Source organism: Chlorocebus sabaeus, chromosome 9, assembly GCF_047675955.1.
Source record: "Chlorocebus sabaeus isolate Y175 chromosome 9, mChlSab1.0.hap1, whole genome shotgun sequence".
Taxonomy (NCBI): domain Eukaryota; kingdom Metazoa; phylum Chordata; class Mammalia; order Primates; family Cercopithecidae; genus Chlorocebus; species Chlorocebus sabaeus.
The window spans coordinates 117,013,411-117,038,000 of record NC_132912.1 but is presented as its reverse complement, the minus strand read 5'-3'; the positions used below and the strand labels follow the sequence as shown (position 1 = coordinate 117,038,000).

The 24,590-nt window shown below is 51.3% G+C and overlaps 1 protein-coding gene across 4 annotated transcripts in view; it reads left to right on the top strand.

Annotated features, from left to right (window-relative positions):
- AFAP1L2 (actin filament associated protein 1 like 2) overlaps positions 1 to 24,590 on the top strand; it is a 108,391-nt gene that overhangs the window by 70,944 nt on the left and 12,857 nt on the right. For 3 of the 4 annotated variants that reach the window (XM_007964146.3, XM_007964148.3, XM_007964145.3), the window contains 5 exons: positions 1,229 to 1,323; positions 9,781 to 9,871; positions 17,594 to 17,799; positions 19,344 to 19,523; positions 23,260 to 23,349. In XM_007964146.3, the coding sequence (XP_007962337.3) occupies positions 1,229 to 1,323; positions 9,781 to 9,871; positions 17,594 to 17,799; positions 19,344 to 19,523; positions 23,260 to 23,349 (662 nt within the window). Of the gene's footprint in view, positions 1 to 1,228; positions 1,324 to 9,780; positions 9,872 to 13,371; positions 13,456 to 17,593; positions 17,800 to 19,343; positions 19,524 to 23,259; positions 23,350 to 24,590 lie in introns of all 4 variants that reach the window. The other variant, XM_007964141.3, reaches the window with a different exon arrangement.

Sequence of the window (24,590 nt, the reverse complement as noted above, 5' to 3'; positions counted from 1 at the left end):
GACCCGCCTGGCGGAGTTATTTTTGGAAGCCACATTTTGGTTGGTGGTATTTTGGGTTGATATATTTTGGGATGTTTCAACAGGCCACCCCCTCCTTGCCCATTGGATAAGGAATCTGGCCCTAAAACTTTTTGGCTGTTCCCAGCATCATCCCAGGAACAGGAAGTCATAATTCAGATGTTCGAAGAAAGCAGCTGTGTGTGGTGCTGATCCCACGGTTCTGCCTTTATGTCTTTTGATAGAAGTCTGTTTTGAGGAAGAGGAGAGAGAAATAAATGGTGGTGTCAGCAACTGCCTTAATAGTCACAGATGATGTTCAAAGGTGCTGTCTTTGGTGGAACGTTTTGTCTCCCATGGGAAGGACATATGTTGTCTTCCATGGTGCCTCCCTCTTCTGCTCTGTTCTGCTCTCTGCTTTTCCCTTAAAACCTCCAGGGAGGGGCCTGGCAAGACCCAGGGGAGGCCTAAAGGTATGCAGAGCTGCCTAGTTGCAGAAGAGGCAGGCTAAGAAGCTCCATCTCCTAATTCCCAAGCCTGTGACTCAAACACAAAGGCTTAGAGAGGGGTGGGAACACAGCATTGCAAAGCACTCAGTCCCGTCAAAGGCTTGTCTTTGAGACATCAGCCACCAAATCCCCGAGGTCGGGCCTGCCTGAGACTGTCTGTCCCAGGGCTGGCTGAAATGGACAGGCTCAGAAGTGTCTTTGGCACCTTTCCTTACGAGTGCACCGAGGGTTGGTGGCCTCACTTCCCCAGTGTGGCTCCTTCACTTCCTGCCCCTCACCAAGCCTGAGACATGGCAGAACTCATCCAGATGAGGTTGGCCACTCTGGTGGGGGTCGCTTGCCTTCCGGGTATACTGTGGGAGGAAAAAGCCATAATCACAGGGTCCATGCTGAGAGTGGCTCAATATAGTGGCCGCCAGGCAGCTCCTCTGCTGGCCGAAGCTCTGTGGCTAGACCATTTTTTTGACGTGGGGTGGGTAGGGGAGCAGGTACAGAGGCTTCCAGAAACACCAGGCACATGGCTGGGGCACTCCTGTACCCTATTCTTGGAGGAAAAACAACTTCAGCTCCAGAGACCGCCTGCCTGGGTAATTTACACCTCAAAAAGAGGTGCATGTGCATGTGACCAGGAATGGTGCGTGTGACCGGGCATTCCTGAGGAAGGAGACCCTGTGTAAGGCTGGTCACCCCTCACCGAAGCCTTCTCCTTTTGCTGCCCACAGTGCCTGAGGAGCAGGGCCTGCTGCCCAATGGGGAGCCCAGCCAGCACTCCTCGGCCCCTCAGAAGAGCCTTCCAGACCTCCCGCCACCCAAGATGGTAAGTGTCAGTCCAGGACCCCTGATTTCCCTGATGTGAGCCCCTTGAACGTCCAGTTGTCCTCACAGGTGTCAGTTCACTCAGCGTCTGGCATTTTCTGAGCAACTACTGTGTTCAGGGATGGGGACAAGGCACGGGTAGGGACAGAGCAAAAGTAAACCTGCCTACAGGGGATTTGCTTGGGGCCACGGTACTCCGGATGCTGAGGGTGATGGGTCTGGGGAAATTTGATTGAGTGCCACCTGACGCTACTCAGGCTCTTTATCCAGTATCATGTGAACAGGGCCATGAACAGCTGTGGTCATCAGCCTAGGCCACAGTGACCTTTAAAAAATTTGCAAGAGCCAGGTATAGTGGTGCATGCCTGTAGTCCCAGCTACTCAGGAGGCTGAGGCAGGAGGATTGCATGAGGCCAGGAACTGGAGGCTGTAGTGCACTGTGATCACACCTGTGAATAGCCACTGTAGGCCAACCTGGACAACATAGCAAGACCCCATCTCTAAGATATAAAATAAGTGAATAAATAAATAAATAAATCATTCCCCTATGTTATTCTGGAGTTAAAAAGCAAAGGAAAAGTAAAAATTCATAAATCATATCATACTGCACTTCCTGCTTGAACCTTACCAATAGTTCTTATTAAACATAGAAAAAACAAAATCCCATTTCTTAGCATGGCCTCAGGGCCTATGATCTGGCTCAGCTTCATTGTCCTGCCTCCTCATACAGGGTCTTCACTGGCCTGCCTTCTGCCCCTGGATTCTGTCACTGCGGTCAGGCCTGCTTTAGGGATTTTGCACCACCTGGGTCCCTACTAACTTCTCATCTCTCCGGAGTTCTTAAGAGAGACTTCGGCCGGGCGCGGTGGCTCACACTTGCAATCCCAGCACTTTGGGAGGCCGAGACGGGCGGATCACAAGGTCAGGAGATCGAGACCATCTTGGCTAACACGGTGAAACCCCATCTCTACTAGAAATACAAAAAATTAGCCGGGCGAGGTGGCGGGCGCCTGTAGTCCCAGCTACTCGGGAGGCTGAGGCAGGAGAATGGCATAAACCCGGGAGGCGGAGCTTGCAGTGAGCCGAGATCGCACCACTGCACTCCAGCCTGGGCGACAGAGCGAGACTCGGTCTCAAAAAAAAAAAAAAAGAGAAGAGACTTCCGCTGCCTTGGCTAAGTAAGGCATCCCTCCCCCATCTGCACCCAGGTTGCTATCTACCCACCACCCAGTTACCCGCTCCATGGCTTGTGCTACTGGAACAGTCTTATTTACTGTCTCCTTTCCTGATGTCAGCTCCTGAGGACAGGGACCTTGTCTCTCGTTTACTATTTTGTGTCCAGTATCTGCAGACATGGACAGAGGTAGGCCATACATAAATATCCATTAATTTGGATGGATGGAGTTGTAAAATCATATGGATGTGGGTTCAAATCCCAGTTCTGCATGCCACTAGCTCTTTGGCCTTGAGCAAGTTATTTGTAGTCTCTAACCCTCTGTTTCCTGGTTTATATGGAAGAAGCGCTCACATCTGTCTCATCACATGGGCTTATTCAATGGGCTGAGGCTGGCAGCCCCTCACCACTGTGTGTGGCATACCGTGCTAGTGTTCAGTGAGGTAAGTGGTAGTATTTATATTTTAAGGGTGAGGAAACCTAATGTCACACAGCCTGTAAGTGACAGAGTCAGCATTTGAACCCACGTTCTTTCCCCTGTAGGGCATGGCTGGGGAGGGATCCTGGGGCAGGACTGGGGTCTCAGCTTAGAAGGGTTTATATGGGTAGCCAGGGGGTCTGGGGTCAGCGCCAGCAGGAAGCTAAGCTCCCGCCAAGTGACCATCACCTGATCTGTGGGTCACCTGATCTGTGGGTCACCTGATCTGTGGGCACATGTTTCCGTGGAGGGGATCCCAGCCCCAGAATGGCTCTGGACCGGCCCCTTTTTTCGTGCCTTCCTGGGGGGCAGGGGCCACAGCTGAGGATCTGACTCCACCATGTGGGGTGGGTGGGCAGTTCTGGAGAACCGGGGACAGTGTCCCACTGCATGCTGTCCCTTGAGCTGGGTGACAGCTGGTGGGGACTCTTCATCTCAGGCTGAGTGAGGCTTGATGTCAAGACTGAACCTGAGTCCCTGGGGTCCCTGTGATGCCAACAGTGCCAGTCACTGTTACACCCTGAGCCTCAACCCCATCCCATGCACACACACCATCCGCCCACCACCCAGCAAGGAATAGGTATTTTCGTCACTGTTTTTCATATGAAGAAACAGACTCAGAGTTAAAAACCACTGGCCAAGGTCCCACAGTTGGGAGGTACTAGGCCAGGATTTAAATGCAGGTTTTTGTTGTTGTTGTTCCCAATTCCTCCCCCAGCCTGGGCCTCCCTGACATTTGCTCCTCTCTGTTGCAGAGCAAGGGCTCAAGCTGTGTCCCTCCAGCACCAGACTCCCCTCACTTTCAGTCCCGATACTTGGGGGAACAGCACAGCGCCTCTGCTGTCCCATCCGTATGCTGACGGCTTTAACCAGAGGTTTTCTGGTGTGGCCCAGGCATTGCTTGCTGGCTGGTGGGAGTGGAAAGGTGGCTGTTCTGAGCCACGGCTGGAACTTTTCTATCCTAAATCCAGCGTCTGATTCTGACCCCAAGGTACCTTGGGCTTTGCTAGTGGAAGTGCCATCGTCTGCCCCACCAGGGACAGCTGCGGGTGGGTCCTCAGTTGGTGGGTAGGGGCAGAGTTTCACGAGCACTGAGTACTGTGTGAGTGTTCGAGAAATTGTGTTTTACGAACAGCATGGACTGAGGGGCCCAGGGTCTGGGACCTGGCTATAGCTGTAAGTTAATTGGACCATGGTGAGTCCCTGTGGGCCCCAGGATTCTGGTGCTGGCTTCTGCTCCTCGGCCAGTGCCCTGTGCCTCAGACACTGAGTGTGGAGAGGGGCACGTGGACCCCTCTAGAGTAGACTTCTTGGATTGTCATCTGTGATTAGGGCTTGTGTCCTGTTTGAAAGAAACTGGTGCTGCAGTTGGGGAAAATATCAGCACCCAGGAATGGCCCGATCCCAAGGTGGCCTTTCAGCCAAGTGGTAACTGCCTGTGGACAGCTTCCAGGCCCCAGGGAGACTTCTAGCAAAGCCAACTGAGTTGACAGGAAAAGGCAGCTCCCTCCCACTTTGTGGACTTTGCTGTGAAGGACCAGCGATGGGCGTGGACCGCGAGTCCCCTGGCTAGGTCCCTCCTGGTCTTGTGCAAGGCACCCAACTACCCCAGGGGGTTCCAGATGTGGTGCGGGGATGTAGGTGGTGTCCACCAGGCACTCTCCCTGTCCTTGCCCACACACATGAGCACACGTCCTCACTCCCTCAGGCCTCCTCAGGCTGAATCAGGCTGAAGCAGCCATCACTCTTAGTCCAGGGCCCCCAGAGGAGCAGCGTCAGGGCAGAGCCGTGTCTGTGGCTCTGAAGGAGGAGGAGAACCAGAGCAGGGAGAGGCCGTGGCCGCTGGAACCCCATGGCTGTGCTAGCCAGACCATCAACTGTGGCCAACAAACATCTGTTTCTGCTGTAAGGACCACAGCACCTGGCTGTGTAGACAGCAGCCTGGAGAGGCCACAGCTGCCTGAGTCACTGTCCAGCTGAGGCTGGAGCCCTGAGCCTGGAGTGCCCTGTGGCCTCTCTTCCTCAGACAGCAAACCTGTCCCTTCCTCCCCTGATCCCAGAACTTCAAGGTATCAGGGAGGCTTCTCCACCTGAGGGCTAGGCCCTGCACAGCTGCCTGGCCCTGGACTCACCGGCCCCTTCTGCAGCACCTGGACGTCCGCCTGGGGTCCTCAGGGCCTATGGCTGGGCCAGGATCATGCCTCGGTCGCAGGCTCGGGATGCTGGTCGGCCACGAGCCCAGATGTCCTCACTCCAACCCCTACAGACTCAGTAGAGAGCAGGTCTGTCCAGCGATAGAAGGGGCAGCCAGGGGTTTGGAGTGACCTCGTGGGTGTGGACAGTGACTCACGGAGCTGTGGCCTCTCCAGGCTGCTGTCTACACAGCCAGGTGCCGTGGGCCTTGCAGGAGAAACAGATGTTTGTTGGCCACGGTTGATGGTCTGGCTAGCATGGCCATCTCCGCCCCATCATCCCTCTGAGGCCTGGCCACACGCTGGCCTGCTCTTACATGAGCTGCTCTGTGGGGGAAGCCACTTAATCCCTAAAAGGACATTGCCATGGCTAGCCTGGGAGGCTGGGCCTGGCCGGTCCACTCACCCCCACCTGGGAGCCTTCTGCAGCGTACTCTGGGGCAGGGTGGTTAGAGCTGTGAGGACGCCTTGGGTTCTCTGAGCCATCCCTCATCAGCTCTTGTGTCTAGTCTAAGCCAGGGGTTGGCAAACTGGAGCTCACTGGCCAAATCTGATCTGCAACATCCTTTAGTAAATAGTGTTTTATTAGAACGCAGCCAAGCTTATTTAGTTGTATTAGTCTGTGGACTTCTGAGCTACAGCAAGCAGTAGAGTTGAATAGTTGAGATAAGACAGAGGTCCCGAGTGGCCCAGAAATCCCTAAAACATTTACTTTTTGGCCCTTTCCTGAAAGGATTTGCGGCCCTTTGGACCTCTGGTCTGGTCAATCCTGCCAAGCCTGACTTGCTCACATAGTCCCTTCCTCCAAACAGTCAAAGTTTTTGAGGTTTTGATGTTAAATCTCTTCTGGATCTTCATTTAATATTCACATTCTTCCTGTAATCCCAGCACTTTGAGAGGTCAAGGCGGGCAGATCACCTGAGGTCAGGAGTTTGAGACCAGCCTGGCCAACATGGTGAAACCCCGTCTCTACTAAAAATACAAAAGTTAGCCAGGCATGGTGGCACGCGCCTGTAATCCCAGCTACTCAGGAGGCTGAGGCAGGAGAATCACTTGAACTCAGGAGCTGAAAGTTGCGGTGAGCTGAGATCACGCCACTGTACTCCAGCCTGGGCAACACAGCGAGACTCTGCCTCAAAATATTTATATATATAGAATTCACAGTCTTCACCATCATAATGATAATAATTAAAATAATAGTCCTTTCTCCTTAACCCTATGAGATGATCTGTCTCCTTGAAGCTCTGGTAATAGGTCCTTGTGTCTGTTTAATCACATGACTCATCATTTAACCCAGCATCCTTGAGAGCTGGGACTCCATCCTGTGGTCTCCTCTGCACCCACCCCCGGAGTGCATTGGTTTATCTTCCACCACACACATATATATAAAACCTTTCTCCCTTTCTTATTTTTACATTTTATTTTTTAGGTTAGTAAAAACTAATGTGTACTGAATATTGAATAGTGATAGGAACACTTCGATCCTTACAGCAACCTCATGTGACACATATTTCTACTCTCCCCATCTTATGCCAAGTCCAGAGAGGTCAAGTGAGTTGGTTGGAGTCACACAGCGAGGATGTCCTAGTGTCAGGATTCAAGCCTGGTTCTGGAGATCGTACTCCATTCCTGCCCTGCACTGTCTCTGCATAGTGAGCCATTTTCAGAGTTTGCACTGTCAACCTACAGGCAAAAAATGGAGGCAAAATAAATATAAGTAGAGAGTTTATTCTGACCAAATTTGAGGGCTACAGTCCAGGAGCACAGATTCAAGTTACCCTGAATCCATGTTCCTATTGGCAGCAGTTACAAGTGGGTTTTCAAAGGAAAAAGAAGAGACAGTTTTTAAGTTGTTTACCAATATTTTACATTAAAATACCGTAAGGGATCTATCAGCTAAACATTGTTCTTTGTAGCATACATTCCAGGAACCTGAAGATAATGGATGAGGCAGCTAGTGAGGAATAAAATGCCTTTAAACAGTTGCCCCCAGGAATGGGAATGGGAATGGGGAGGGGAGAAAACGGTGCCCGAAGCCCCATACTCCTGCCTCTGGGCTTGATGTATTTTGCACACCTGAGTAGCTCAAACTCCTCTGAGCTATTTTTCTTCTCAACAGCTTCGGAGACACTCAGAAAACACTGCCTGGCTCCACCCTGGACAGGACAGGAGGCCCCCAGGGACAGGCCCTGTGGTGGTGACCCCTGGGGAGCTCCTGCAGAAGAGTTCACTCCTCCCTTTATCCTGTTCGACTCTCAGGAATCCTGACCTGGGGGGGCCAGATCTTGAGTGCCTAGAGCTTTTCTCCAGATGGGACCCACCTGATGGGAATGGAGCTTCTTGCAGGCTGGAGCTGGAGGCCCAGCCAGATCAGGCTATGAGGCCTGGGACCCGCTGGGGAGACCTTACTGCTGTGGCGGCGAGAGGACCCTTTCCCTGTGGACCCTAGGGAGCCTGTTGTTAGTGGACCACGGGCAGTCTGTCACTGTCTCAGCCTTTTCTCAGGCTGCTGGCTGCCCAGGGGGACCAGGAAAGGCTGAGACAGCAAAGATATCGCACCAGGCTGGGACTGCAAAGAGGGAGGACCATGTGCTAGCAGTTACCAGTGGCGCGCCCATTGTCTGCTAGGGCAGAGGTGTGCAACCTGACTCCCTTCAGCAGTACATCTGTTGGGCCAGTACAGTGTCAGATTTGCTTACAAAATGACCAAATTCTTTGATTCCTTCTTTTGTAGGGGGTGCCACGTGCCAGAGGAGGGCTGAAGGCTGTTCTGAGTCTGCCCTGTGCCTCGTGTCAGCTCTGTTGGTACAGGACCAGATCTGGTGCTGGACCCAGGCTGTGGCCTGGTCTCAGCCAACCCTCTGTGATGCCCTGTCAGGGTCAATCCTCTTCATCTCAGCTTGCAGGACAACAGTCTAGTAGTTCGACTCCTGTCACATTAACTGCCCTCACTGCCCAACCTGCAGACCCTGGGACTGTGGAGGGGCCCCAGACAGTGATAACAATGGCCTCCTTGTATTTAACATGGGCCAGGCCCTGTGGAAACACTGTCACGTTTTGTCTCATTGAATTTTCAAAACAACCCTAGTATTATTTTATAAAGAAGGAAAGCAAGGCTCAGAGAGGCTGTCACATACCCAAGGTTAAATCTATGAGGTCCTAAAGCCTGGATTGAAATCAAGTTACATGAACTCCAGGGTCTATATAAACAGATTGTAGAGTCCAAGCCACACAGGACTGGGCTCTGGGGACCCTTGTATCCTCGCCCTGGGGAAGCTGGAAGGGATACTCTTGCAGCCCATGGAGTTTCATGATTCAGAAAGACGCTGGGGGCCGGGCGTGGTGGCTGGCGCCCGTGATCCCAACAATTTGGGAAGCCAAGGCGGGCAGTCACTTCAGGTCAGGAGTTTGAGACCAGCCTGGTCAACATGATGAAAGCCCATCTCTGCTAAAAATATAAAAGCCGGGCGTGGTGGTGCTCCCCTGTAGTCCCAGCTACTCAGGAGACTGAGGCAGGAGAATCACTTGAACCTGGGAGGCAGAGTTTGCAGTGAACTGAGATCGTACCACTGCACTCCAGCCTGGGTGACAGAGTAAGACTCTATCTGAAAAACAACAAAAGAGACCCACGTTCAAGGGTGCTTACACATTCATGACCTATCTCTCATAATAGTAATGCAACAAGTTACCTCCTTTTCTCCCCCATGGTTGCTTTATAAAGGTAGCTTACTGAAGCATAGTTTCATAGTCTAGTGCCTACTGTGCAGGTGGAATAAGGGAGGAACAGAATGATTTCACGTTCTATGCTTCTAACACAGTTGCAGGTGTTTTTTACTCTACTCGAATTGCACACGTTCATCCTCATCCCACATAAGCAGCTCAGGGTCATCTTTGAGACTCAGTCCAAAGATCACATCCCCTGGGCATCCTTCCTTTGTCCTAAATGTTCCTCACACCCTCCTCAGGTTCCCACAGAACTTTGACCTTGTCCGTTATAGTACCACTGTATCACAATGCACTTGACCAGGAGCTGTTAAAGATTTACCAGCTACTCAAGCTTATTTTAGGACTGACTCCTGAAGTTTCAATGTGTCCCTCTCAGCTAGCACATGGAAGTCATCCACTATTTGCTGAATGAGTGATTGAACTATATACTATGGTAAAAGTGTAGGATTTAGAAACCTGGTCCTCTTTCTCCATGTGCTATTGATTAGCACTTGTCTTTTTAGAAAATATATTCTATATTCCATTTAAAAGCTGCAATAGCTATCCCAACAGCCTGGCACTCTCTGGACTGTTAAGTGTATGATATATCATGTACATAATGATATTTTGTGTGTGTGGTAGTGAGTTTGAGCCTCATTTTGCAGGGGAGAAAGCTGAGTCTTGGCAAGGTTAGAAAACGTGCCCACAGCCCTTCCATGGCTACAGATCAAACACTATGGACGATGACTGATGGGATTCACGATATTACATGTTTTCCCTCCCAACTTGCTTAAAATGTAACGTCCAGCTGGGCATTTTTGTCTTCTAGACTTCCACCCAAAGAGTTATGTCCGGTTGCTTCCAGTGTACTGTATCTGCAAATGTTTGTCTTATTGGTTCATACCACAGATTCCAGAACGGAAACAGCTTGCCATCCCAAAGACGGAGTCTCCAGAGGGCTACTATGAAGAGGCTGAGCCATGTGACACATCCCTGAATGGTACCTCCCAGCGGCCGGAGCGTGGGAGGGCGACTTACTGCTTCCTTCTCAGATGTTGGTGCAGACCTACCTGGGGGTAACAGATATGCTCATCCTGGGCTGGGTGACAGGAAAGTATGGTCCAAATTGAGAACTGGCCACAGAGCATTCAGCCTTTAGTCTGAATGGGGAGTCAAGACCCACAGCAGACCTAGCTGTCCTGCAAGGAGGAACAAGGGATGGCACATAACAAATAGGTTGACTGTGTCTGATGTTTTCTGTGGTTCCTGCCTGCAAGTTGTGAGATCTCAGCACAAAGGTGATGGAAGAGAGGAGTTTTGGCCAACAGGCCCAAGGCCCTGGTCAGCAATGGAAGTGGTGGTCAGGCTGAGTCTGAGCTCAGTTTCCACGTTCTTTCACTGGACTCATAGTTATGGTGCTCCCACTGTGTCAGGGACAGGAGCCCAGTCATCCCTAGCACTGACATTCGGTGAAAGAAGACAGACAACAAGTAAACAGCATGTGTCGGTGGTGCTAAGTGAGAGGATGGAAAACAGAACAGGAGCTGGGCTTCTGCAGGACAGGGGAGTTACTTTAGATAGGGAAGGCTTCTCTGATAGCATGACTTAAACAGATTCCTGAATGAAGTGGAGAGTGAGTCAGGCAGATACATTCAGGAAGAACTTGCCAGACAGAGAACATGGTATCTGCAAAAGCCCCGAGGCAGGAGAGCTCTGGGTGTGTCTGAGGAACAACAGGGAGGCCAGCACGGCAGGAGCAGGGGAGAGTGACAGGAGATGGGGACACCGATGGGGCTGCCAGCCACAGGAATGACTTTGGCCTTTCTCTGAGTGAGGAAAGACTGCAAACCTCCAGAGGGTTACTTAGGGACTGGCCTAACTTAGTGTATTAGTCTGTACTCATGCTGCTAAGAAAGACATACCCAAGACTAGGTAACTCATAAAGGAAAGAGGTTTAATGGACTCACAGTTCCACATAGTTGAAGAGGCCTCACAATCATGGCAGAAGATGAAGAGCAAAGACGTCTTACATGGCAGTAGCAAGAGAGAGCATGTACAGGGAAACTCCCCTTTATAAAACCATCAGATCTCGTGAGACTTATTCACTATCACGAGAACAGCATGGGAAAGACTCACCCCCATGATTCAATTACCTCCCACCAGGTCCCTCCCATGACACATGGGAATTATGGGAGCTACAATTCAAGATGAAATTTGGGTGGAGACACAGTCAAACTTATATCACTTAGGTATTGAAAAGATCGCCCTAGATACTGTGTGAGCAGCTCTGTAGGCAGGGCTCATGCTAACACCCTCTGTCCTTGGCTGATCGTTCTCAGCCTGAGGAAGTTGGATCAAAAGTGCTCTTGGTTTGGGGATTTGATTACACAGGAAGGCTTCGAGGTTCAGGAAGAGGTGGTTGTGACCCTCGTCTCTGGGGCAGCTGGACTGTGGTCCTCCCCTTCTGGCCTCCTTCTCTTTCCTTCCTTTGTAAGTGAAAGGGCTTTCAAAGCATAATCAATCAGCAGATATAAAAGGCCAGGGCCCCTGGGGCTGGGAATGAACCAGGCTGAGGAAGGTGTTATTGGTTCCATAAAGAGCAGGACCAGGAATGAGATGGAACCAACCTAAGTGCCCATCAACCAATGAGGGGATAAAGAAAAATGTGGTACATACACACCACAGAAGACTACTCAATCAGAAAAAGGAATAAAATAATGTTTTTTGCAGAAACATGGATGGAGCTAGAGGCCATTATTCTAAGTGAAGTAACTCAGGATGGAAAACCAAATATCCTATGTTCTCACTTATAAGTGGGAGCTAAGCTTTGAAGACCTAAAGGCATAAGAGTGATAGAATGGACTTTGGGGACTAGCGGGGGAAGATTGGGAGCAGGGGTGAGGGATAAAAGACTACATATTCGCTACAGTGTACACTGCTCGGATGACGGGTGCACTATCTCAGAAATCATCATTAAAGAACGTATCCACCTGAACCCCAAAAACTATTGGAATAAAAATAAGAACAGGACCAGGAATGAGATGGGACCGGTGACTGGGAGAGGCATGGGATTCCCCTGCCCTTCCTTCACACTTACCTGCCGCCTCCTGCTGGGAACCCTGTGGGAGGTGATCGCCTGTTTGGGTTGAGTCTATTCTAAGACACTGGCTTTGTGGGCAGTCGGCACTTAGCACTGACCCACTGAGCATGCGAGGTGGTGCCAACTCACCAGTCGGGCTGTGATTTCAGACCAAAGGCAAGGGTGCAGTGCTGCTGTCTGGATGCGCGTTGAAGGTGGAAACAGTGACTCACCGCGGCGAGCACCTCCCTGCTCTCAGGTGCGGTCGGGCCAGCAGGGGCCTGCCTGCCAGACGTGCCAGGGGGCCGGTTTGTGGGGCAGACGCTCCATCTCGACACAAACAAGTGGTCAGAAAGGCCAGCGCTTCTTGGTTTTGTCTCTCAACTGTGAGTTCATACTTGTCGTAGCCGGGACTAGGGGTCATCCCAAGGACAGCTCGAACTCACTGTGTGGAGTGGGTCAGGAAAGCTCCGAGATGGAGGAAATCCAGCTGCGAGGTGGGAGGGAACATAGTTCTGCCTGTCCTGCCAGCGAGAGGCCTGGGGATGACTTGGGGAGAAGCAGTCACGGTCAGCATAGAGCGAGGCCTTCACCTGCCTTACAAGCCGGCCTGGCCTCAGGTCCTGCCTGGTCAAACAGTGTGACATGCAGCATGTGGCCAGAGAAATGGGTGTGGGCCCCAGCCCCTTGCTATAGTTGGTGGCCATAGCGATTTGCTGACTTCCTGCAAAAGGCCAGTTTCTTGGATTCTTGACCTGCTCTATCAGCCCTGTCCCCACACTGCTTCCCGGGTCATGTCCCTCTCTCTGAGCACATGTATAATGAGTGCCCTGATGGCCTGTGCTAGGGGTATCGCAGTCTGCCCTGCTTTCCAGAGATACCAGGTACTTCACTGATGGTGTCTCACCCTGGGGTAATGCTAGTGGCCATAACAAATAACCCAGCAGCTTCTGTCTATAGTAACACAATGCAAACCTGTTTCTCACTCAGGGGTATTTCAGTGGGGGGCATTACTCATCCTCATGTAGATTAGGTGCCCAGGCTCCATCCATGTTTGTCTCAGCCACCCTCAAGGGCCACAGAATCCTCTGCAGAGAGAGAGCAGAGAACCACTATCTGCTTCTTAACAGCACCAGCCAGAAGCGACACACATCACTTCCACCCACAGTCCCTTGGTGACGAGTAGTCACATGGTCATCTCTGGATGCGAAGGGGTCTGGATCCAGGAAATGATGTCCTTGGCTCAGCAGTGGCCTCACCCAACAGCCCACACCTCTGATGGGCAAGCACTAACCTCTGGTGGACTGGCAGCTGGGTTGCCACATCTGGGTCTCTCTTTGTGTCTCTGCACTTGGACGTACTCCTCTCTTCATCCTGTCTCTCTTCTCTTCCCTCTGTCTGTGCTCCTGGATGTTGTGCAGGTCACTCTGGTGGATTTCTCCCCAGTGGAGTCCCCAGATGGGTGCAGATGCCCGAAGGAGTCATTTACGCCACGATCACCTTGGGTACTGCTTGCTCCCCGAGCTGGAATGCCAGTGATTCTTGCCTGCTGCCTGGCTCTCAAAGATGTGTGTGTGCCCCGAGGGTGGCCACCGCCTTCTTCCTGTCCTCATGCATGGGTCCTGCACGTGCATGCTCTGTGCAATCTTCCAGAGGAGCCACCTACCCGGCCTTCCACAGTCCCACCCCCACTGCCCTGAACGTGCTATCAAAACACATGGCTAAAAGACCCACAGTGTGCGTGGCTGTTCTGCCCTCAGTTCCACAGGACATAGTGAGGTAGAGTCCACCTAGGGATGGCAAACGGGGATGGAATTATCTCAGCATCCTGCCTCTCATTCCTGTTCACCCTGCACCTCCTATAAGTCAAGTATCTGTTTTCAGAATATGGTACTGTTTTAGTTTTGTTTTGTTTTGGAGATGGAGTCTGGCTCTGTTACCCAGGCTGAAGTGCAGTGGCATGATCTTGGTTCACTGCAACCTTTACCTCCCAGGTTCAAGCGATTCTCTTGCCTCCGCCTCCCAAGTAGCTGGGATTACAGGAGTGCAACACCAGGCCCGGCTAATTTTTGTATCTTTAGTGGAAACGGGGTTTTGCCATATTGGCCAGGCTGGTCTCGAACTCCTGGCCTCAAGTGATCTGCCCTCCTCAGCTTCCCAAAGTACTGGAATTGCAGGTGTGAGCCACCATGCCTGGCCAAGAATATCCAATGTTTATGGTGTGCTATTATGATCCCTCTTACGGGTAAAAACAATTATTAATCTATTTGCTGTAAATTTCCTCCAAGCTACTCCGGGAGTATGATTTATTGTCCTTTTTTTTTTTTTTTTTTTTTAGACAGAGTCTCGCTCTGTCGCCCAGGCTGGAGTGCAGTGGCGCAATCTCCGCTCACTGCAAGCTCCACCTCCCGGGTTCACACCATTCTCCTGCCTCACCCTCCCGAGAAGCTGGGACTACAGGCGCCCGCCACCACACCCGGCTAAGTTTTTTTTTTTGTATTTTTTAGTAGAGATGGGGTTTCACTATGTTTGCCAGGACGGTCTCTATCTCCTGACCTCGTGATCTGCCCGCCTCGGCCTCCCAAAGTGCTGGGATTACAGGCGTGAGCTACCGCGCCTGGCCTTTTTTTTTTTTTTTCTTTTCTTTTTGAGACAGAATCTCACTCTGCCAGCCAGGCTGGAGTGGAGTGGCATGATCTCAGCTCACTGCAACCTTCCACTTCCTGGTTCAAGCGATTCTCCTGCCTCAGCCTCCTGAGTAGCTGGGATTACAGGCATCCACCACCATGCCCGGCTAATTTTTTTTTGTATTTTTAGAAAAGACAGGGTTTCACCATGTTGGCCAGGCTGGTCTCAAACTCCTGACCTCAAGTGATCTGCCCAGCTTGGCCTCCTAAATTTCTGGGATTACAGGTGTTAGCTACCATGCCCAGCCTCTTTTTTTTTCCTCAATGTTTTTTCTTTCATACCTAGTCCTGTTAATGATTTGCTGTTCTTAGCCTCCTAATACCCCCATGGAGGAGGATGGGCAAATGTTAGAATTCTTCATGAAACATGTGGGGCAACCCCAGAAGCGCAGAACAGTGGAGACTTACCCAAATTCTTCACACTAAACTCTGTAGCCTCCTCCATTAATTTTTGTTACTGAAGGAAGAATCCCAATGACAGTGTATCATTTTTACAATGTCACTTATTATACAGATAATGCAATACTGGCAATAAGGAAAAAATTTTTTAATTACCCTGATCCTACCACCCATCAAATCAACTATTTTGAGCTTTTTTTATGTTGCCTTGCAGTGCTGATCTATTTGCACGTATAGTTCTAATTGTGCTTTCTCCCTTATCATACCTTAGGGAGTGTATTGAGCTGCACACCAGTTTTCAGAGTTTTAATTGATTACAATTGCATAGTAGATTCCTAAGTGGGTAAAATCATGCTTTACTTACCCAGTCCCCTTCTGCTGACTGCTCAACAGCACTTGAATGAATATTCTAATGCATGTAACATTCTTCCCCACCCCTGCCCTTTTTTGAGACAGGGTCTCTGTTGCCCAGGCTAGAGTGCAGTGGCATGATCTCAGTTCATTGTAACCTTCGTCTCCTGGGCTCAAGCCATCCTCCCACCTCAGCCTCCCAAGTAGCTGGGACTGCAGGTGCATACCACTATGCCCAGCTAATTTTTGTATTTTTTGTAGAGATGGGGTTTTGCCATGCTGCCCAGGCTGGTCTCGAACTCCTGAGCTCAAGTGATCCACCTGCCTCGGCTTCCCAGAGTGCCAGAATTACAGGCGTGAGCCACCACGCCTGGTACCTTCTCTTTTTAAAAAACTAGTTTCCTAGGATAAAATAGCAGGACTGAGATTATTGGATCAAAGAGTATGGGTGTTTTTATGGCTCTTCAAACAGGCTGCCAGACTGCTGTCTGAGAAGCCTGTGTTAAATTACATTGTCACCTGTAATCTAAGAGTTCAGGGTTCCATCCTGGGTAATACTGCTATTTTCAGTCTTATTTAATAGGTATAAATTATACACTTTTACATTAAGCCATAAAGAGAAGTAGTGTCACACGACTTTTAAAGAAAACTGATATTAAAATATTTAAAATGTTGTTTTTAGAAACATTAAAACACATTTTCATTGGCACCGTTGCTAGAATAACTATTGCAGGGGCCTCATCCCATTTTCTATATTCTAATTCAAATGTGCTTCTTAGTAAAATCAAATGTGCTTCTTAGTAAAATCAAATGTGCTTCTTAATAAAATCAACAATATTTTATCTAGCTATACAGATAGGAGAAAGGGCTTCTGGATTCTTCTGCCAAGACTTAGGGGCCTCTGGACTGGTACTCTTCTGAAGGATGCCATGGGAATGAAGGCAGAGTGTCATTCAGCCCGACTCAAGGGGAAAGAACAAGGACTGCCATGCAGAGTCCGGGAAATAGATGCTGAGTCCATTTCCTAACTGATAGGGCTGCCGGGAATGGGAGTATCCAGTGGTCAGGAGACAGTGAGCCCTCCCCGGGAAGTTCGGGCAGAACATCAAGGTTATGGAAGACAGGATTCCTGTGCCAGGTGTTGGACTGAAATCCCGAGGTTCCCTTTCCTCCATGCCCTGCTTTTCAGGGATAGATGGATGGATGAATAGAGAGATAGTCAGATAGATTGATCAATCGATAGACAGATGAACTGATTGATTGATTGATTCACATATTTGTTTTGTCCTTGAATAGAGCAGTGGGACCTGGGAACAGCAGTTCTTGCAGGGTGGTGGGGACAGAAACTAGAAACTGAGGCGGGTGGGATATACGTAGAATCGTGTGTGATGTGTGCTCTGAGGAGTTTTGGGATTCTTTCGAAACGACAAAAGAGTAAGGGTTTAAGTTAGAAACGAGTAAAAGGAGCTACATTTGTGCCAGGAGGTATTAGGGAGGGAAGGCAAGCAGTGTCTATGGAGGATATGAGTGGAGGTTTGAAAAAGGGCTCTGACTAGGAGAGGGTATTTGGGAAGAAGAAGGTGGCCCCTTTGCCCACAAAGTATTTCCTGCCGTGGTTTATTTGGACTTTTATTTTGGAGGAGCCACAGCCCCTTCCCCAGATCTAGGACTGAGCCAGGCCCAGCCAGGCCGGTGGCCATTAGAGGCCTGCCTTGCACACAGCTCAGGTGGAGTGCAGGTGGCGTTCTCTTCCTCCTGAGCCATTGGAATGCCAGAGGCCAGGCCTGGGAGAACCTGGCAGCATCCCACCCCACGCCCTTCATCTTTCATTTGAGGAATTAGAGACCGTGAGTAGGAGAACTGGCCTTGTCAAGAGCAAACAGTTGGTCTGTGGGGCAGTGTCTTCTCAGGGTTCCTGTGGAGTTGGGAGTGACAGGATTTGAGAAGGAAAAGGGAGAGACTTTGGTTTTAAGTTATGTGTGTTTTGTGGCCAGAGGCAGCATCCAAGAAGCCTCGCTGAGGGGTTTGGGGGCAGGAAAGCCAGCCCTGGGATCTGGCTGGTGGCTGTGGGGTTGGTTTGAGGGCAGGGAGAGTCGGGGGCTGTGGTCTGGCCGCTGCTGCTCCTGCCTGCTGCCCTCCCCAGTGATGCTGCTTCGGGACCGTCCCCTGCCCCATGGGGCCCTGACTGAGCTGGTCTTCCTTGCAGAGGACGGAGAGGCTGTGAGCAGCTCCTATGAGTCCTACGATGAAGAGGACGGCAGCAAGGGCAAATCGGCCCCCTACCAGTGGCCCTCACCGGAGGCTGGCATCGAGCTGATGCGTGATGCCCGCATCTGCGCCTTCCTGTGGCGCAAGAAGTGGCTGGGACAGTGGGCCAAGCAGCTCTGTGTCATCAAGGACAACAGGCTTCTGGTCAGTCTGCCTCACGTTGTCTTGTACCCCCGCTCCTCTCAAGGGAAGGGGCAGGGACAGGGAAGGAGGGGCAGGGACAGGGAAGGAAGGACAGGATGGTCCCTGACCCGAGAGGTTTTGAGTTTGTTTATATCAGGAGATTTTAACTTCTCCCTAACCTAAAATTGTATACAGGATTTTGTGTGTATGGATGAATGTACTTTTTCTGAACCAGAGAGGTCTAGTAGTTTCACCAGGCTCTCAAAGAGGGCTGTGACTACCACTGCCTCCCCCGTCTCCATCCCATCCTCCTCTTTGTGAAACAGATACATCTTTCTGTCCCCTGATCCTTTTTCATGTCCTGTCCACTGGAGTCCAGTCAGGCTCCTCCAGCCCAGCCCCAATTCTGGCTACTGTTTTTGTTGTTGTTGTTGATGATGTTTTGTTTGTTTGTTGTTGTTGTTTTTGAGACAGAGTCTTGCTCTGTCACCCAGGCTGCAGTGCAGTAGCGCGATCTTGGCCCACTGCAAGCTCCACCTCCTGGATTCAAGAGATTCTCCTGCCTCAGTCTCCTGAGTAGCTGGGATTACAGGCGCCCGCCACCACGCCCAGCTAATTTCTGTATTTTCAGTGGAGATAGGGTTTCACCATGTTGGTCAGGCTGGTCTCGAACTCCAGACTTTGTGATCCACCTGCCTCAGCCTCCCAAAATGCTGGGTTAACAGGCGTCAGCCACTGCGCCCGGCCCTTGCTACTGTTTTTATCTGTGCAGCATGAGGATGCTAGGTATCTTCTCAGAAACAACAATATTTTGAATAACTGATTATAAGACCAGACCCAGCAAGGAACCAGATATTACTCTGACAACAGTCCTGTTTCCTGCTATTTTAAATTAAAATTCCCAGTTGCGTGTCCTGACTTGAAATTCCACGGAATTATTATAAACACCTTTTCTTGCCTGGTTACAACAGGCCCTGGTCCGTGCCAGTGTTATTTCAGGTAATCCTGTTAAGCAAGCCTGTAAGGTTTCCCCCATTTTACAAATAGGGAGCCAAGGGGTAAAGTATTTTCTCTGGTAGGAGAAGAGAATCCTTCCTTTCTTTGTTAACACATCATCTTCCTAACTAGGCAGAGAAGAAGCTTAGTGTTTGTGCCTTATGGATCCTTTACTCCAGAAGCCAAGCAAGCAATGCAGAGAGGTGGAGAATGAGTGAAAGTCTGTCCACTTTGGAGAACTGAAAGATGTCCACAAAGGACATATTTTAGGGCCCCCCAGGCCTGGGGCAAGTTTGAACCATTTGGACAGCAGCATCCTGGAGCATCCTTGGCTGAGGCCAGTGAGAAGGAGGCTTGAGGGAGAGAGGGACAATCTGATGTGAAGAACAGGAGTTGCTGATATTTGAGGTTAAGGCTCCAGGCTGCTTCGGGGTGTCCAGCCTCTTAGTCTTGCTGGGTAAAGTCAGGCTCTTGGTGGGTCCTGCAACGTCCAGCGGCCCCTCCTTTGCAGACATCACCTCCGCCCGGCAGCCCTGGGAAAGTGGTATATTTTCTCTCTTTCCTTCCAGTGCTACAAATCCTCCAAGGACCACAGCCCTCAGCTGGATGTGAACCTGCTGGGCAGCAGCGTCGTTCACAAGGAGAAGCAAGTGCGGAAGAAGGAGCACAAGCTGAAGATCACGCCGATGAATGCCGACGTGATTGTGCTGGGTCTGCAGAGCAAGGACCAGGCTGAGCAGTGGCTCAGGGTGAGGCGGACACCGGACCGCTTGGAGGGGCTCCTAGAATTGTGGCCCCCAGCTTTTCTAAAGGGATGGATGATAGGGTCGGGGTAGAAGATTTGTGATCCTTCAAGTCTGCAGGGCTTCCTGTGTTCTAAGTGGTAGTGATCTGTCTTCTGCAAATGGGTTACAGCGTGCTGCTGCTAGGTCTGAATCCCCAGTAGCCCAGACTTGGGTGCAGTTGAAATCCATTTCCCTTTTTGCCTCTAGTGAGGCATCCCCCACCTACTTATTTATGTATTTATGTATTTATTTATTTTTATTTATTTTGAGACGGAGTCTCGCTCTGTCGCCCAGGATGGAGTGCAGTGGTGTGATCTCTGCTCACTGCAAACTCTGCCTCCCGGGTTCACGCCATTCTTCTGCCTTATTCTCCCGAGTAGCTGGGATTACAGGCACCCGCCAACACACCTGGCTAATTTTTTGTATTTTTAGTAGAGACAGGTTTCACCGTGTTAGCCAGGATGGTCTCAATCTCCTGACCTCGCGATTTGTCCGCCTCGGCCTCCCAAAGTGCTGGGATTATAGGCGTGAGCCACCGCGCCTGGCTCCCCCACCTCCTTATTAAAGAAGAATACATGTCGCTGCCGTTTGCCATGTATTTGCCATAGACCAAGGACTATTAGCAACTTTAACCCATGTAACCACACTGGGGATGGCGGGGGAATGTTAATGTCCGCATTTTACAGGAGTGGTGATTCAGGCTCAAAGGGTGGAGGTGATGGATCCAAGTCATCTGCCAAGTGGTGGCAGCATTGGTTCTCAGGCCTAGGCCCGTCTGATACAGTGCTGTGCCTCCTGCCACTGCAAATGCTTGTGGTCCACTCTGCCCACGCTTCCCCGGGTGTGATGATGAGCCACTTGGGGAGGGGCTTGCCTGCCCCAGGTGAAAGCTGGGCTTGATGCTTCCAGCAGGTGTAAAGTTTGCAACAGGAATGGATCCCCAATTCCAGAGGGACCTCCGAACCCAGCAGGGACCCTGGTGAGGCCAGCAAGAGCCAGAGCAGCTTTTCCCCTCCTTCCTGCTGCCCCCTCTCCCATCATAACCACGTCAGCACAGGAGCATTCTATCTACCCCGCACCCCACCCCACTCCACCTGCCACCCAGCTACATGTAACCACCTTGGCCAGCCTGTCAGAAACAGATCTGGACCGCCGCAGCAAAACATGACCAAAATGTACCCACCTGAGGCACTGGTCCATCCCTAGGTTGAGTACCCTAGATTTGGAGCAGGCAGGCTGTTTTTGTAAACCCACTAATTGTTTTAGAAATGCCAGGCCTGGCCTAACCAAGCTTCTAGAAGGCGCTGACAGGTATCTCAGTCTTTATTGCAAAATCTTCAAGTGGTGAAAGACAGTGGTATGTAGAAAAAGAAAGGCCAGTGCATACACAGGTTTGTGGTTTGGCTTCACAGATCTCCATGTGGGGTGGGGTTCCTGAGAGAGCTAACAAGCTCTGAAAGGCCAGCCCTGGGCATTTAAGAGCCAGGGCTCTGAGTTCAAATCCGGGCTTCACCCCTTTTTAGCTGAGTGATTTGGGACTGGATTCTTTAATGTGCACAAAGTGCTTAGCACTGTGCCTGGTACATACTGAGTGCTCCATGAAACCTGGATACTACAGATAAGACCACTGAGGCCCAGAGGGAGTAAGGGGCTTGTCTTGGGCTGCAGAGCTGATTAGCACCCAGAGCTCTGGGCTGTTGGTTTCTTACCCCAGTCTCCTGGCTCCTATCCCTCCCCATCCTCACCCACTACACACACACACTCATTTGCACACATATATGCACACATGCACATTCATGTATACATTTGTACACACACGGACAAATGCACATGTATGCATATTTGCATGCACATTTGTGTTCATGCATGCATTGTGCATGCGTGTACACACACACACACACACACACACACACACACACACACTCTCTGCTCTTGCTCCCAGTTCCCCACTCTGTTCCTCTGACTGCTCAGATCCACTGATCCTCTCCCTGCCCCCGGCTTCCCTCCCCAAACTCTCACGCCCTCTTCCTGAGACCCCTGGCCCCACAGCCTCTGCTGGTGGTTTCAAAGACAAGCACGCTTTCAGAAAGCACAGACTTTCTGTGTCTGGCCTCCACAGAGAGGCCCTTTCCCCCTGGTCAGATAAGTGCAGAGATGGACTTGGCTGGAAATGCCTGCTCTGAGAAGCTGCCCACTCTTGCATTTTGGCAGTAGGGGCTGGTCCACCTGTCCGATGGGCTCTTCACCTGGCTGTATTGGGTTTGTGAACCCCATCTACCTTCCTTGGGCCTCTGTGTCCCAATTCTGCATACTCACACCCATGCCCAGGGTGAGACAGGTATATGGCAGTAAACGGGAGCTGCTGACTATGGGACGAGGGTCCCAGTAAAGGAAGGCACAAGGCAGGGGTTTTCCAGGAAGCATGACCCTGCCCCCACCCCACTCCTGAACTCCTGGCTTAGTGGCACTTTCCCTAGGCAGAGGCATCTGTGTATTTGGCCCGAGCTAATAGGGATGGTAATCCGTGTGCCTGCGTAGTTGATATACAAGTGCTCACAGCCAGCTCCTGGCAAAGGTATTGTCCCAGCTTACAGATGCAGTGGCTGAAGCTTGGACTCAATGTCACACAGGTGCCAACTCTAGTGCCTGCGCTCTTCCCTTGACACTGGGTTGCATATTCAGTGTGGACCACAGTCCCGAACTGGAGTTCTTGGGCTCTTCTGATTTGAAACCTGTTTCCACAAACTACTCTAGGCATAGACTGAAAAGAGGAGAATCTTTGAAATCACTCTAACTAATTCTGCACCTCCAAAGGGCTTCCAGGTGGGCAGCGTGTTTCTGGTCACCCTTGGAGCTCCCCCGGGAAGAAGGGATTGCTCCTGGCTCAGACGGAGGCAATGCTTTGCATAGTCAGAGCCGCTGCTGACTTTCTGCATCTGCCCCCAGCCCAGGCTCCATTCTTCCAGTGGCCCAAACCCACCCACCCACCCTTTTCTGGACCCAGCCTCCCTCCCCAGAGTCTCACGCCCTCTTCCTGAGACCCCTGCCCCATAGCCTCTGCTCGGGGTTTCAAAGACAAGAACGCTTTCAGAAGGCACAGCCTCTGTGTCCAGCCTTTACAGAGAGACCCTCTTCTCCCACTGGCCAATGAAGCCAGTGAAGAGGCCCCTTCCCAGAGGAGGGTGGGTGTGTGGGTGGCGGCAGGCGAGTCAGGAGAGCCAGTGGGTCGTTGGAACAAGGCAGTTTGCAGGCCTGCTCCTCAGGCCGCGTGGACACTCCACAGAGAGTTGCCTGACCTCTGGAAAGCCAGAGGGACTGCCTAGCAAGGCAGTTGTTCATCACATCTACAACAGAACAGTAGTCCTGCCTGGAGTGGTGGCAGGAAAGGGGCTCATGGAACCCTGGGCTGTGGCTCTGGTCATCTTTGGCCTTTGCTGCCAAGGCCCCCCTTTGCATGCCCCTGAACGTGTGGGACCTGCAGAAAGGAGCCTAAAGGACGAGCCCTCCCCACTGCAGCATGCCCAGTCGGGTCTGGGCCCACATGCAGGCCTTGGGGTTGGGGTAGGGGCCCTCCTCCTCGGAAATTCTTCTCTCACCTCCACCCATTCTCCCCTGACCTGCAGGGCCCCTGGCTTCGGCCTGGCTGTGAGTGCTGGCCGGAGGACCTCAGCCCCTGCTAACGGCTTCCCTCCTGCCTCAGGTCATCCAGGAAGTGAGCGGCCTGCCTTCCGAAGGAGCATCTGAAGGAAACCAGTACACCCCGGATGCCCAGCGCCTTAACTGCCAGAAAGTAAGCCTCTGCCCTGCCTGGAGGGAGAATCTCCTTCCATGTTTTCTCTAAAAATTAAAAGTGTAAAATTGGGAGCTTCGTTTTTATATTTCAGTCCAATTAATAAGAAACATACAATGCTTGAGGCTGGGCACGGTGGGCTCACGCCTGTAATCCTAGCACTTTGGGAGGCTGAGGCAGGTGGATCACCTGAGGTCAGGGATTCGAGACCAGCCTGGCCAATGTGGTGAAACCCTGTCTCTACTAAAAATACAAAAATTAGCCAGGCGTGGTGGCGAGCGCCTGTACTCCCAGCTACTCGGGAGCCTGAGGAAGGAGAATCGCTTGAACCCAGGAGGCGGAGGTTGCAGTGAGCCGAGATAGCGCCACTGTACCCCAGCCTGGGTGACAGAGGGAGACTCCATCTCAAAAAAAAAAGAAAAAAAGGAAAAGAAACATACGCTGCTTGGAAAAGAGCAGCAACTCTAGCTTGGCAGGAAAATGGAGGAAACGGATACAGACCTAAAATACTTTCTTGCTTGTGGGTGCTGGGGGGACGGGGGAAGCTTTATTGGAACAAAAGTCACTTTGGCCTGCATTCTTAAATAGGGAGATTGATTTTATGAGGCACTTCCTTCCTCAGTAGGGCCTCTGGGTCTGGGGTACTGTCTCAAGGCTGATTGCAACCAAAGGGCTGTAGTGCTCATTTGCATGGTGCTTTGGGGGAGCTTTGGGCTTAAAGGTCAAGGCTGAAGAAGTTGAATTAGGTTCTGGCCAAAAGGATTGTCACCTGTGGGGTCACATTTCCTGTCCCTGAGTACCTGCAGGTAGGTGTCCTGAGGTGTGGACACACACAGAACAGTCAGAACGTCACTGTGGCTCCTCTTGGGGTCCCCACCCCGGCAGGGGGAAAACGAGGCACACAGAGGGCTGGAGCAGAAAGGAGGCTACTTACTCTCCAGAAGGCACAGGTCATCCCACGTGAAGAAATAGCCCACAGTCCCTCCAGATTCCAGAGCGACTCAGGAGGGGCCATTTTTCATCGTCTCATTTATTCCTTGGCCACTGATAAGAAAACAAAAGTTGGAACGAATTTGGGTTTTCTTCACATTGGGGTGAGAATCAAGAGCTGTCCCTAAAGATTCGGCATGCAGTGCTTCCCTGGCCAGGGACTGCTGGCCCTGGACCCTGCCTAAGGCCGGTCCTGTTGCTTGGGAGGCCGTCAGCTTGTTTTCTAGAGGTCTGGAGTCGGTGATGCTCTG